This window comes from Rhipicephalus sanguineus, chromosome 10 (genome assembly GCF_013339695.2).
Source record: "Rhipicephalus sanguineus isolate Rsan-2018 chromosome 10, BIME_Rsan_1.4, whole genome shotgun sequence".
In the NCBI taxonomy this organism is placed as follows: domain Eukaryota; kingdom Metazoa; phylum Arthropoda; class Arachnida; order Ixodida; family Ixodidae; genus Rhipicephalus; species Rhipicephalus sanguineus.
Window position 1 is genome coordinate 4,827,544 of NC_051185.1, and position 13,610 is coordinate 4,841,153.

At 49.6% G+C, this 13,610-nt stretch overlaps 1 protein-coding gene across 1 annotated transcript in view; it reads right to left on the reverse strand.

The window, feature by feature from the left end:
* LOC119406872 (lysosomal alpha-mannosidase-like) overlaps positions 1-13,610 on the reverse strand; it is a 63,244-nt gene that overhangs the window by 13,925 nt on the left and 35,709 nt on the right. The window contains exons 15-16 of the mRNA XM_037673639.2: positions 7,129-7,208; positions 5,038-5,253 (exon numbers count right to left, since the gene is read on the reverse strand). Coding sequence (XP_037529567.2) covers positions 5,038-5,253; positions 7,129-7,208 — 296 coding nt within the window. The remainder of the gene's footprint in view (positions 1-5,037; positions 5,254-7,128; positions 7,209-13,610) is intronic.

The following is a 13,610-nucleotide window of genomic DNA, read 5'->3' on the forward strand; positions in this document are numbered from 1 at the left end:
TTTCTTGCTTCTTCTTTACTTCTTTGTCCCAGCACCCACCTGAATATGATTTCATGTCTTCGCGTATCTAATACACTATGATCCTTATTACACGTTTTGGTTTAGAGCTATTGTGTGCGCATGTGCGGAAGTTTGCCTTGGGGTTATATATGCATTGGCGTATGAAAGAATAATTCAGTTGTTAGTCAGAGCTTGTGTCGTATACACGCATATACGTTTCTTTTCTTCGTGGTTGTAATTTTAGCCTCGGGATTCTGGTCGCGGTGTAACATACATATTGTGATTCTGGTTCAGCCATCTCGTTTCTTCATCCTGTGGCATAAGTATACAAGAGCCAAAGCGTTCCCACTATAGCCACCACGAGCCACGGGACGCTATTCTTTTTCCCTGGCCGGCTGGCCACCACGAGTGGCGTGGCGCTACAACCCCAAAATGGAAAACTAGCCTGGGTCGCGGGTCGCCAGCGATACGACGGAAAGGCAGCGCGGGCAACGATGCAGCATAACCCACGTCTCGCATAATTTTAATTTCGCCACGTGTGCGTTCCGTGCGTTTCACCCAACGCCGCGTGCGTTTGTATTCTGCCGTTAGTATCCTGGAGAACGAATGAGGCATGGCGCTTGGAGAAGTTTGATGAACGCCATGTGGGGATTCATGCAGGAAGTTTACCTCGCAATTCGGTTTCTTAAAGCTCGCTTTTCCATGGAATACCTGTACACAGTCTCGCGCAAGGTACTATGTAAGGATTTACTAACTATGCTCTTCCCGCCTCCGTTGTGCCGTTCACTGTACTCCAATCTTTCAGGCCACGATGCGTTGAAACGTGTGCGCAAAATGTATATTCCTCCCTAATTCAAAAACATTCTTCTATAAACTCCACTCCGGCGGTAAACACATGGTTAAAAAAAAAGGTATTTTTGTTTCTTCTGGTAACTGCCGTCTATGTGATGCGCCGGAAACAATGGAACATTGCTTTGTTAGCTGCAAAGACGCTATTCTGTTCTGGGATGTCCTTCAGCGAGCACCGAAGAAAAGTTTTGTGATTAATTCTCACACCATACGTTATCTTATACCAACATCGCTTGATGAAGTGCCATATGATATGTTTTTCCTCACAGGTATGCACAGTTTATGTAAGACACGTATGCAAGACCGTAACGCAGAACCCATAATTTCTTCAAGCATACACTTCATTCGAATGGCTATTCACCTAAAGGACATTTATGACGACCTGGACTTTAGACCGGACTGGTACCCCCTCTTGGTGAGGTGCTCGGCCTCACCACCTTTCCTGTATAACACGATGTGAAGAACTCTCACTGTTCTACTGCACGTTGTGTTAGCCATCGAGCGTGTCCTTAGTAACGCTTTAGCGCTTATTGTCGCTATGTGATTGTACTTTTGTTTGCTTTATTTGTGCTCTTTATTGTGCACGCGTGCATGCATGCATGCATGCATTCTAATACTGAGTGTAATAAATACCATGAAGGCAGTAAGCTGCGGAGCGAGGGGTCGCAGGTGCGCAACCCCGGTCGAGCGCTTCAGAATTTTTTTCTTCTGAGTTATTTTATTTCTGGACTAGTTTATTTATATATGCATACATATACATATCCGGGACATGGCGGCGACGGCAAAAATCCGCCGAGAGTGTGCATATAATTGCTATCGCAATAAAAATCACCAGGCCTGCGCGGAACACGCAGCACAGTCACAGCGAAAGCTGGAAGAGCGGCCTTTGCAGAGCCCGTTGTGGGCTCTCTTGGAGCAACTAATACAAGAACACATGCAAGGTACCCAACACGCCATAAATCATCGTAATTTTTCTGAAGCGATGCACCCACTATGCCATTTTTCGTCATTCTTCGGAGAATCGTGATACCCGCTAGATATCTGTGAGGCAATATGTTTCCTCGTGAACCAAAAAACGATTTAAAAAATTTCGGTGTCACTCCGAAACGAAATAACAGATAAAGTTCCGGTTACGTTTTCGTTCCGGTCAAAAAGATCGTTTTTTTTTTTCGTTTTCGTTCCGTTCCGAGATACTGAATTGACGAGGGGATCAAATATTACAATCAATAAATAAATTTTAAAAAAGACACATACGCACAAGTGTACATCCTGTGCGTATATAGCTGTCTTTCTGATTCACTTTGAAGACTCGCACTAATCTTCCATCGCAGGCGTTACACGAAAGCGTGGAAGACACTGAAACAGCGCAGCAAAGCACGGGGTGGTGGGTATACGCTCCCCAGTTGCGGCGACCGCATTCAGTATATACACAATGTTTTATTCGTCGTCGCCGTATATGGTAGTGAGACGCTGCTTCCGTTGACCCTTCATTGAGATCGCTTTGTGGTCAGTGAAAGGTCAACGGTTCTTGAATGCAAAGAGTCTTTGCAAGCAGAGCACACTCACTGTGATCTTCTACTACTTCAGTGGTGGCGGCAAACTCCCGCTGTAGCACGGCGATGGCGTTGGCGCGGGATTGTTCGTTTCTGATGCTGTGGTCAAATTGTTATCGAACCACAAGCGGTCGCAAACCTTGCAGCTGTGGACGAAACTGCGATCTAGAAAGTCGAGCTTAAAGCGCCCATCGGCGCCACCAACCTCAGGTAGCCTTACAGGTAGCGACCGCTTCAGGGTTCAGGCGCTTGGCTGCAGCTTTTCGCGCCGCCTCAGGATCCGCTTGTCGCCGCTTCCGTCTCGCTTCGCCTTCGCGGGCCCTCAGCTCCGGCCTCCGGGTCGGCTTGACGACGCGCCCGTGCCGCTTCAGCTGCGCGAGCCCTCACCGCCTCTGGATCGGTGGCTTGTTGTTGTTGCCGGCGTTGGCGTCTCGCTTCGGCTTCTCGAGCTCTCATCTCAGGGTCTTGACGGCGAGCCCGCGTTGCAGCCGCTTTGCGAGCCCTCCGCTCCGCCGCCTTGTCTTCGTTCATGTTATTAGTAGAGGCCGGATTTTTAGGCAATAGAAAAGATCGTTTTAGGCACAAAAAATAGGCAGGCAAAACAACCTTTTAGGCCTCCAATGTCGGAAATATAGGCACAATAAATTTTCATATAAATGCAAATAATTTCAAACGAAGACGTGCACGACCTCTATCTATGACAGGTAAACAAAAATGTTGATGGCTCAAAGGCGCCAACAGTTTAACATAACCGTGCAATTGTGCTTTGTCCCGCACGGTTATCAGAACACGGTCTCTCCCGTGTTCTGCGCGGTGAGTCACTGTCGAATCAACAGGCTCCTGGGTGTCTTTTCGGCATGACTGAGAAGGGCAGAACAGGAGCAGATAGCCAGATCGCTAAAAGACCAGAAGGCAGGGATTCCTCCTATTGGCCGGGTCGAAACGCGTAGAGCCAATTTCTCCCCTGGCAGTGAACCACTGGCGTAGCCAGGCAGGGGAGGAAAGAGGGAAGTTTAATCGACCCCCCTCCCCCCCCCCCCCCCGCGTCCCGACACATTTCAGTTTTGCATGTGTATATATACACGCACGCATACAAACGCACGTACGAGCATACATAAAGTATTGTTGAACGCCCTCCGGAAAAAATTACACCATCTCCCGCTAAATGGGACCATGAGGCGATGCGAAGCCGGAGCGCTAGCGCTTCTGGACCATGTCCGGCTGGCGGCACAAGCCTGTGGAGCCTTGGGCATAGGGACCCACCTATCTAGCTCCTAGACCCCTTTCCCTTCCCTCAATAAAAGTTCTTCTTCTTGCACGATCGCGTTCCGTTGGCGTTCGTTGGGCAGGCTACCGACCTCGCGTCGTGGAACGCGAAGAGGAACGCTACGCGCGTCGTGGTCGTGTCGCTACTGCAGTGAACACTTTTTAAAAGTAAATTACAAACAAAGCAAAACCCGCGTGCACATTGCGTTTTTCTTTCTGTTTTTGCTCTTCACTCTCTTTTCTGCTGACGGCTCTCTGCGGTTTCGCATTCACCAACCGCTCGCGCCATGTGAGCGGCGCGGCGTATGTTCGCCGGCGTGTCCCACTCCACTGCTGCTAGCGGTTGTTTTTGAACTAGAGGACTAGGTTGAACCCCGTAGTTCCGAACAGTCAATCTAGCGCGGTAACATGAATAATGGTCTCAAACTACACCAGGGAGCGAAACCTGAGGCTAAATAGTGTTCATTTAAGCGGCAATTTTGAAAATAGGCATTTATAGGCATTTGTCAACATTTAGGCACAAACGCCAAAAATAGGCATTTATAGGCACTATAAAAACACTATAAAAGCCCTTCTTAACCTTTAATTCATGCTCATATATATCAAAGTGGCGCTATAGGAGCGCAAGGAACAGAATAGGCATTTGCCTAAAATCCGGTCTCTAGTTATTAGTATCGAAGCGCACTGACTGACGACTGTCGAAAGAGAGAGGAAGCGCGCAGTTGTGGCCCTCTAGCGGTCTTCTATCAAACTAGAGCACGCGCCGGAGTGGAGCGAGCGCCGCATAGCCATCTAGTGGTCTCCACAAACGAGAGCACAGCTGCGCCTCTAGCGGGCGCTCAGAGCACTAGCGGCTGAATACGGCGTAACGGCGGACAAGCCTCGACCTTAAGGAGCTTCGCCCCTAAAAAAAAAACATGACTGATCCCTTCGTCATAGGAATCGGTATAACACGAAAGTGAAACGTGTCGTCACAGAAGAAGTGCTTATTGTGTAGTGATATATGAGAACTTCTACAATGTCTATTGGTGTTTGGCAGCTATAGCACCATAGAGTTAGTACAGACTAACTCTATGTGTATCACTGTTAGACGTGGATGCACCCACATTGGACGACTAACGCGCATGATCATGATTTAACCGTTGTGGTAGCTGAAGCTGTTAACATATACCTGGACACAGCATATTGTGAATGGCATGTCGTACACAAACCACGGGCGGAGCTGCTATCACTCGCCGATCAATCAATCAATCAATCAATCAACCAATCAATCAACCAATCAATCAATCAATCAATCAATCAATCAATCAATCAATCAATCAATCAATCAAATGCCGGCAGCAGGAGAGCAAGCAGAGCGGTTATGTACCTGCACTACTCGGTAGGTGACCTTGTTCCCCAGATCCACGGGCCGATTTGTGTCCGGGTCAAAGGAGTACGCTCCACCGGCTGTGGCCGACGTCTGCCGCTTGGCCTCCATGCTGTACGCGTAGAACGACTGGCGCAGCGACACGCCGCTCTCCTGGCCAAGTAGGGTGACACGTCGCACCAGGCCGCTGGTGGTGTCCAGCTCAAGACGGTAGCGCTGCACGCACGTTGTGGCTTATTCGCTCGAGAAGTTGTTGGTTTCTTTCACTCAACTCACCACACTTGAACCAAAAACTATGCATCGTGGCTTCGTATATGTCTCTTGAATCGCCCTCACCCGCCGCGGTGGTCTTATGGTTATGGCACTCGACCGCTCGACTGCTGACTCGGAGGTCGCGGGATCAAATCCCGGCCGCGGCGGCCGCATTTCGATGGCGGAGAAATGCAAGAACATCCATGTACTTAGATTTAGGTGCACCTGAAGAACCTCAGGTGATCGAAATTAATCCGGAGTCCCCCCGTGCCTCATAACACCCCAGAAATTATTATTAACCATGCCTCTGTGCTCAAAACCGCGGACTCGCCAACCATTCTAATAAGGCGATCGAACTTTTCTATCGGTGAGCCAACTGCTTTGCGACTCACGTCATCGATGATACGTCGCCCGCAGCAACCCACGCCTGACAAGGAGTGTGATGAGGCAAAGTGGACTTCATTTCCCTCCGTAGCACAATCCGCTTGCAGCAGAACTGCTGCGATTGCTGAAAACATCGGTTCACTCCGAAGGGGGAAAAAGAAGGCTGTCTTTTTATTGTACTATATATGTAGTAACGAAATGGATCAACGCCCCTTCCTCGCGTTTCTGAAGATACCTTTTGCACGCAACCGCATTAAAATGGGCAAACTTGAAAGAAAACGCTTTCAGTGCAGCGAAATACCCTTTTCGCATGTACGAACATGTGCTCAAGATACGAAACACAATTTTGCGCAGTGAATTGCCCACGTCGCTCAACTTTCATCGTTCGTTTGTTTGTAATTTTCTTCCATTCCTTAGTATAAAAGCATTTGAGACCGACACGCCAGCACCGTGGTTGAACCGGCTTCCTCCGAGTGGCTCGTGAGTTGAACGCCGAATCGAATACGCCTTTATGCCAAGCATGAAGGCGAAGCAAGCCACGATCTTGTGCTTGCTTTTGACACAACTTCAGATCAATTATAATCTCTTGTCACCGAATTTATTATTATTATTATTATTATTATTATTATTATTATTATTATTATTATTATTATTATTATTATTATTATTATTATTATTATTATTATTATTGTTGTTGTTGTTGTTGTTGTTGTTGTTTGCACAAAAGTTAAATGGCATGGCCGTCCGATGTTGCCTTCTCTTCTCTCTCTTCTTCTTTCTTTTTTTGGCGCGTTTTATAACACACACACACACATATATATATATATATATATATATATATATATATATATATATATATATATATATATATATATATATATATATACATACATATATATATATATATAATATATATATAATTGTTGGGTTTTCAAAACCACAATGTGAGAGACGCCGCAGTGGAGGGCTCCGGAAATTTCGACCACCTGGTGTTCTTTAACGTGCACCTAAATATAAGATCTATAAGCACACGGGCATCTAACATTTTGCCTCCAGTGAAATGAGGCCGCCGAGGACGGGATTCGATCTCGCGACCTTCGTGTCAGCAGTCTAGTACCAGATAATTACTAGACCACCGTGGCGGAGTTGTGCTATGCAATCAATGTAACACTGTTTTATGCGAGAATTTGCGTATATGCGGTGGTGCACAAGTGCGATATGCACTCTTAATTTATCCCGTCTCTGTTACGCAATTAAATATTGGTTTAAGCACAACTCGCTGGTTGGAACTTATGATTTACACGATGTACCATGCCCATAACAGTCGCGTAAATAGAGGTCGACCTTCACACGATGTGGGTTCGTTTTTGTTTCGAGTCTCGTTTCAATTATTTCTTGGCTAAACGTTCCCCACTCGTGTGCTCACTCACTGAATGCCAATCATATTGAGCTTACCTCGTTTTCGATGAATCGCTGCTCGGGCTCCAGCAGCAGAAATTCTAAGGAGGCCGAAGCAAAATGCATCTCTTCTTTCTCTGGAAGTGCAAGCGCGCCACATTCGTGACGAGTCAATGAAAATTCTCACCTCACGAAACTCTGCGCATACACTTACTTTCACTTTCACTTTCACTTTATTTCCTTAAAGGCCCCGAGTTGGGGCATTACATAAGGAGTGGGTGTACAGTAAGGGTGCATGATACATGACCATTCAGGATGAGAAGTGCAATTTTACAGCATCAATGAAAGCATCTGGGTTGGCGGTGGCAACGATGGCGTGGGGAAGGCCGTTCCAGTCTACAATGGTGCGTGGGAAAAAAGAAGACGAGAAGGTGAGGGTACGGGTTTGAGGACGAGCAACACTTAAGCAATGACCTGTACGAAGGGATATGCGAGCAGGCGGTGAGATGTAAGGTGGCTGATTGAGTGGACTGTGGTAAATTTTGTGAAACAGGGATAGGCCGGCATGCGACGGCGGCAGGAAAGGGCGGGCAGGCCAGTTTCCGCCTTTAACGACGATACACTAACGTTATACGAATATGATGAGTGGATGAACCTGATGGCGCGGTTCTGCACCATTTCTAATGCGTCTATGAGATAAGATTGATGAGGATTCCAGATTGCGGAAGCGTACTCAAGTTTTGGACGAATTAAAGACTTGTAGGCGATAAGTTTAACGTGAGGAGGAGAGCTTCGTAAATGACGTCTGAGAAAGCCTAGGGTTCTGTTACTGGATGAGATGATGTTCGACACATGTGGAAGCCAATTGAGATCTTTGGAGATAGTTACACCGAGATATTTGAAGGTACTAACAGATTCAATAGGAGTGCTAGCAATTTTGTACGGATAGAGGAGAGGGCTTCGCGAGCGGGTGACGGACATTACTTTACATTTACTGGGATTCAGGACCATAAGCCAGCGATCGCACCAATTCAGGATTTTAGTTAAACTGCTCTGCAGAACGGCCTGGTCGGAGGTATTTCTTATTGACTGGTAAATAACGCAATCGTCTGCGAACATACGAATAGAGCAAGTAACTTCCAAAGGTAGATCATTGATATATATCAGGAACAGTAGGGGACCCAGAACGGAGCCCTGGGGGACGCCGGAGGATACAGGGACGGGGCTAGAAGCTGTGTTATTGATGCGCACACACTGAGACCGATTGGTAAGGAATTCTTTAACCCATTGTATGACATTTGGATGCAAGCCTAAATGGGAAAGTTTAAAAAGCAAGCGTTGATGTGGTACCTTGTCGAAGGCTTTAGCATAGTCAAGAAATATTGCGTCTACCTGTATGTTAGAGTCCATGTTTAAATGCAGATCATCCAGTCTACTTCATGCAAGTTCAAATGTGAGCATTCAAGGAATTGCCCGAACGCGTTTCTTACCGAACGTTGTCTAGGGGTTCAAACGATTACAGAAAATAATCGACTGCTAATCAAGTTTCCGCGAATAAAGAACCGTTAGCTAAGATTTCATGGCCCAGAGGGGCAACTACATGACAGGCATCTAGCGACCCTCAGCGTGCGATAGAAGAGGAGTTGATATGCGGGAGAGTTGGCTGAACATGCCTGACAGGGATACAGCGCGAAGGCTGACCATGATTCCTGTCATGGAAATATTCTCTTTTTTATGTATAGCTGCTGTTCCTCTGACGCACGCGCTTCATGCTGTCATATTTCATGGACATTCCAGAGCCGCGCACTATACATGAAACAAGGCCGCTTATAGCTTGCCTGTGTCGTTTATCGCTAGAATGAAAAAGAAAGCTACGGAGTCAGTGCAGCTCCACATGATCGGCTAAATGCACCGCCGTCTCTTTTCAGTCTCGCTGCCACAACCTGCCAGAATGGCGAAAAAGCGAGCAAGACACTTTGACACATACTTCTTCGTTCTTATATATATATAAATCGACTTTCAAGAAAGTTTCATCGCCTCTTCCTTGCATATATATATATATATATATATATATATATATATATATATATATATATATATATAGAGAGAGAGAGAGAGAGAGAGAAGACACAACTAAGCGGTTATCTTAATTTTATTTGCCAACGGTTTTCGACCGGTCCACTGGTCGAATATATATATATATATATATATATATATATATATATATATATATATATATATATATATATATATATATATATATATATATATATATATATATATATATTTCCTCTATTCCTTTTAATACAAAACGTACACGCCCATGTGTGTATATATATATATATATATATATATATATATATTGTAGCGAAGCCTTTAATGAGTAATGGGTTGCGCTTTCTATAGCCTTCTAGTGGGTGGTCCTCTTTGGCTCTTCGCGCTCGCGCTCTGAGTCCGTCTTTTTGCCTTGACTGTCGCCATTGCAGATCGTCGCCGACTACCGTCCAATAAACGCCTCAACAAATTGGTGGAGAGTGCTGTGCTCCTATTCGATGCCCCTGGAGCTGAGATCCCGTACCCTACCAACTACCATGCCTCAAGACGCTGCTCAGCAAACGTCTCCTTCCACAACGACCGCATGCCCCGGTGTCCCCCGCATACGCGACCCTCCTATCTTCACCGGCGCGGATGGGACCGATGTTGAGGACTGGCTTGCGATGTACGAGCGTGTGAGCGTACCAAACAAATGGGACGAGGCAGGCAAACTCAGCAACCTGGTTTTCTACCTCGCGGGTGTGGCGGGCCTGTGGTACAACAACCACACCACCGAGTTCCCCACGTGGTCTGCTTTCAAGACCGCCATCATCGATGTGTTTGGCCGCCCTGCAGTTCGTAAACTGCAAGCCGAACAACGGTTACGTGAACGAGCTCAGCAGACCGGTGAGTCTTTTACGAGCTACATAGAAGACGTCCTGGACTTGTGCAAGAAGGCTGACGCGGCCATGCCCGAGTCTGATAAGATCCGCCACGTTCTGAAAGGCATCGACGACGATGCCTTCACTATGCTGCTCGCCAAGAACCCTCGTACTGTGGCCGAGGTGATCACGCTCTGCCAAAGCTACGAGGAGCTGCGCCGGCAGCGGCTGATGACGCGTCGACCTCCATCACGCGACGCCGATCTCGCTGGCTTGTCGGCCACGTCGGACCACTCCGTCTTACTCGCTGAGATCAAGTCCTTCGTGCGCGAGGAAATTGCCCGCCAGTTTTCTCTACTGGCCTTCGCTCACCCGCAGCATGTTGAGCAGCCGTCGACCACGCTGCTGCCTCCCCTACGCCGGGCAATCGAGCAAGAAATCGCGGAGGTCATGCCGGAATACCACCAGCCCCCTCCGGCGCCTGCGCCGCTCAGTTACGCGCAAGTTGTAGCCAGGCCGCCCCCAGCGCTCCCTGTGGTGCCCCCGCTAACTTACGCCGGAGCCGTCGCCAGGCCTCAGGCCTTCGAAGCGAGTGTGCCGGCTGCGTACGCCGACGTCATCCATACGCCCCGATTGCAGACCACCATGCAGTCATATCAGCCGCCGCCCCGTCCCTCGCGTCCTGCGACGTGGATGGGACCTAGCCCGGCAAGCCGATGGCGCACTGCCGACAACCGCCCAATCTGCTTTGCGTGCGGTTGCGCCGGTCACGTCGCCCGCTATTGCAGCCGCATGCAGCCGCCTCGAGTCGGATCAACCGTCACCAACCAGTCCAGCCGCCTGTATTACGACCCGCCGCCGCCGCCTATGTCACCGACGTCACGCCCAGCTTCGTCTACCCGCCGTTCACCGTCCCCACGACGCCGATCACTGTCGCCGATGCGGCCTCGTCCGGTCGCACGAGACCAGGAAAACTAGTCGTCGCAGTCCAAGAGGCAAGGGCTGCGACGCTATCGAACTGCCAAAGCCCTCAGCGAAGCCCATCGAACGTAGTAGACGTGTTTGTAGATGGTGTGCGCACATCGGCCCTTGTAGACACTGGAGCTGCCGTATCCGTTATGGACGCTAAATTTAGCCGACTACTACGAAAAGTAACGACGCAACTTTCCGGGCTCTCCCTCCGTACAGCCAGCGCCCAAAGTATTCACCCGACAGCGGTGTGCACAGCCCGTGTCATGATTCAGGACGCTCTGTACGCCGTCGAATTCATCATAATTTGTTCATGCTCTCACGACGTCATCCTGGGATGGGATTTTCTCGCACGCCACGACGCCGTAATTCGGTGCGCACCAGCCGAAATAGAGCTCTCACCATTCCCAGATTTGACGCCGGCGGACAGCCTACCGACTGCGACCAAGGTACTCGTCAAAGACGACACCACACTTCCTGCAAACTCGTCAACGGCTGTGTCAGTGTATTGCACCGGTCTCGCTGACACCGTTGCACTCCTTTCTCCATCTGGCCGCGTTTTCACTAGGAAAGGCTTGCTGGTGCCATTTGCGACCGTGCAAGTCACTCAGGGCGACACCGATATTTTTGTTACGAACCCATCCCCGTACATTGTTACGTTGGTGCGAGGGGAATGTCTCGGCAGAGCGGAAGCCCTCGAAGACGCACAAGTTATGGACGCATCGGGTGACACGCACTGCGCCAGCTCCCGTCCGCTCAATGCTGTTTCCACCACTGATTCGTCAATCGCTGATGTATTTGGTTCTTCGATTGCTGACAACCTTACATCGGTCCAGCGTTCCCAGCTTCTATGCCTGTTGGAAGAATTTCGTTCTTCGTTCGATGTCGCGCAAACTTCTCTCGGCCGCACGTCTGCTGTCACGCATCACATCGACACTGGCACCCAACCACCACTGCGGCAACGTCCATATCGCGTATCGCCAGCAGAGCGTCGTGTAATTAACGAGCAAGTCGAAGACATGCTTCGCCGCGATGTTATTCGACCCTCCAACAGCCCGTGGGCTTCTCCTGTCGTTCTCGTTGCGAAGAAGGACGGCTCTGTGCGGTTCTGTGTGGACTACCGACGACTCAATAAGATCACCCGTAAGGACGTTTATCCCCTACCTCGAATAGACGACGCCATCGACAGCCTGCAAGGAGCAGAATTTTTTTCATCGCTCGATTTGCGCTCAGGGTACTGGCAAGTCCCCATGGCTGATGACGCTCGACCGAAGACAGCGTTTGTCACACCCGACGGCTTGTACGAATTTAACGTCATGCCGTTTGGGCTGTGCAATGCGCCCGCGACCTTTGAGCGCATGATGGATACCGTTCTGCGCAACTTGAAGTGGCACACGTGTCTGTGCTACCTCGACGATGTCGTCGTTTTCGCCCCGGACTTCTCGACGCATCTTCTACGCCTGCGGCATGTTTTGACGCGTTTGAGCGAGGCCGGGCTACAACTGAATCTAAAGAAGTGCCGATTTGCAGCACGGCAGCTGACGATACTAGGATACGTCGTGTCCAAGGACGGAATTCTCCCTGATCCAGCCAAGCTTCGGGCCGTGACAGAGTTCCCCAAACCTACATCCGTCAAGGAACTGCGCAGTTTCGTAGGATTATGCTCCTACTTTCGGCGCTTTATCCGAAACTTCGCGACTATCATATCGCCGCTGACGAAGCTCCTTGGAGGTAACGGACCCCTAAGTTCGTGGTCGTCCGAGTGTGACGACGCGTTCGCAAAGCTCCGTCGTCTGTTGACGTCTCCTCCCATACTACGCCACTACGATCCTACGGCCCCAACGGAGGTACACACGGATGCCAGCGGTGTAGGCCTCGGCGCTGTCCTTGCGCAGCGCAAACCAGGGTTCCCCGAGTATGTCGTGGCATACGCAAGCCGTACACTTACCAGAGCCGAGAGCAATTACACGGTCACAGAAAAAGAGTGCCTGGCGATCATCTGGGCCCTTACAAAGTTTCGACCTTATTTGTATGGTCACCCATTTGATGTCGTCACCGACCATCATGCTCTGTGCTGGCTGTCGTCCCTGAAGGATCCCTCAGGCCGTCTCGCCCGCTGGGCACTTCGCCTGCAAGACTACGACATCCGAGTGCTGTACCGCAACGGACGCCAGCATGCTGACGCCGACGCCCTCTCGCGCTCTCCCCTGCCTGACGACAATGCCCCCTGCTCAGTATCGCACATAGCTGTTGCTTCAATCGACGTTCACACCATCGCTACCGAACAGCGCAAGGATAAATGGATCACCTCGCTGATCGACTTGCTCACTGATCCGTCCGCAACACCATCCACTCGCGCGTTGCGTCGTCAAGCCCACCATTTCGCCATTCGCGACGCCCTACTGCACCGACGCAATTACGACGCCGACGGCCGCCAGTGGCTACTAGTGATACCCCGCAGTCTGCGTTCTGAAATATGCGAGGCCTTCCACTCTGACCCGCAATGCGCGCACTCTGGGGTATCCAAAACTTACCAGCGCATTCGACAACGGTACTTCTGGCGAGGGATGTACCGCTACGTGCAGAAGTTCGTTCGCTCCTGCCTCGATTGCCAACGCCGAAAACCTGCAACGCACGTGTCACCAGCAGGTCTAC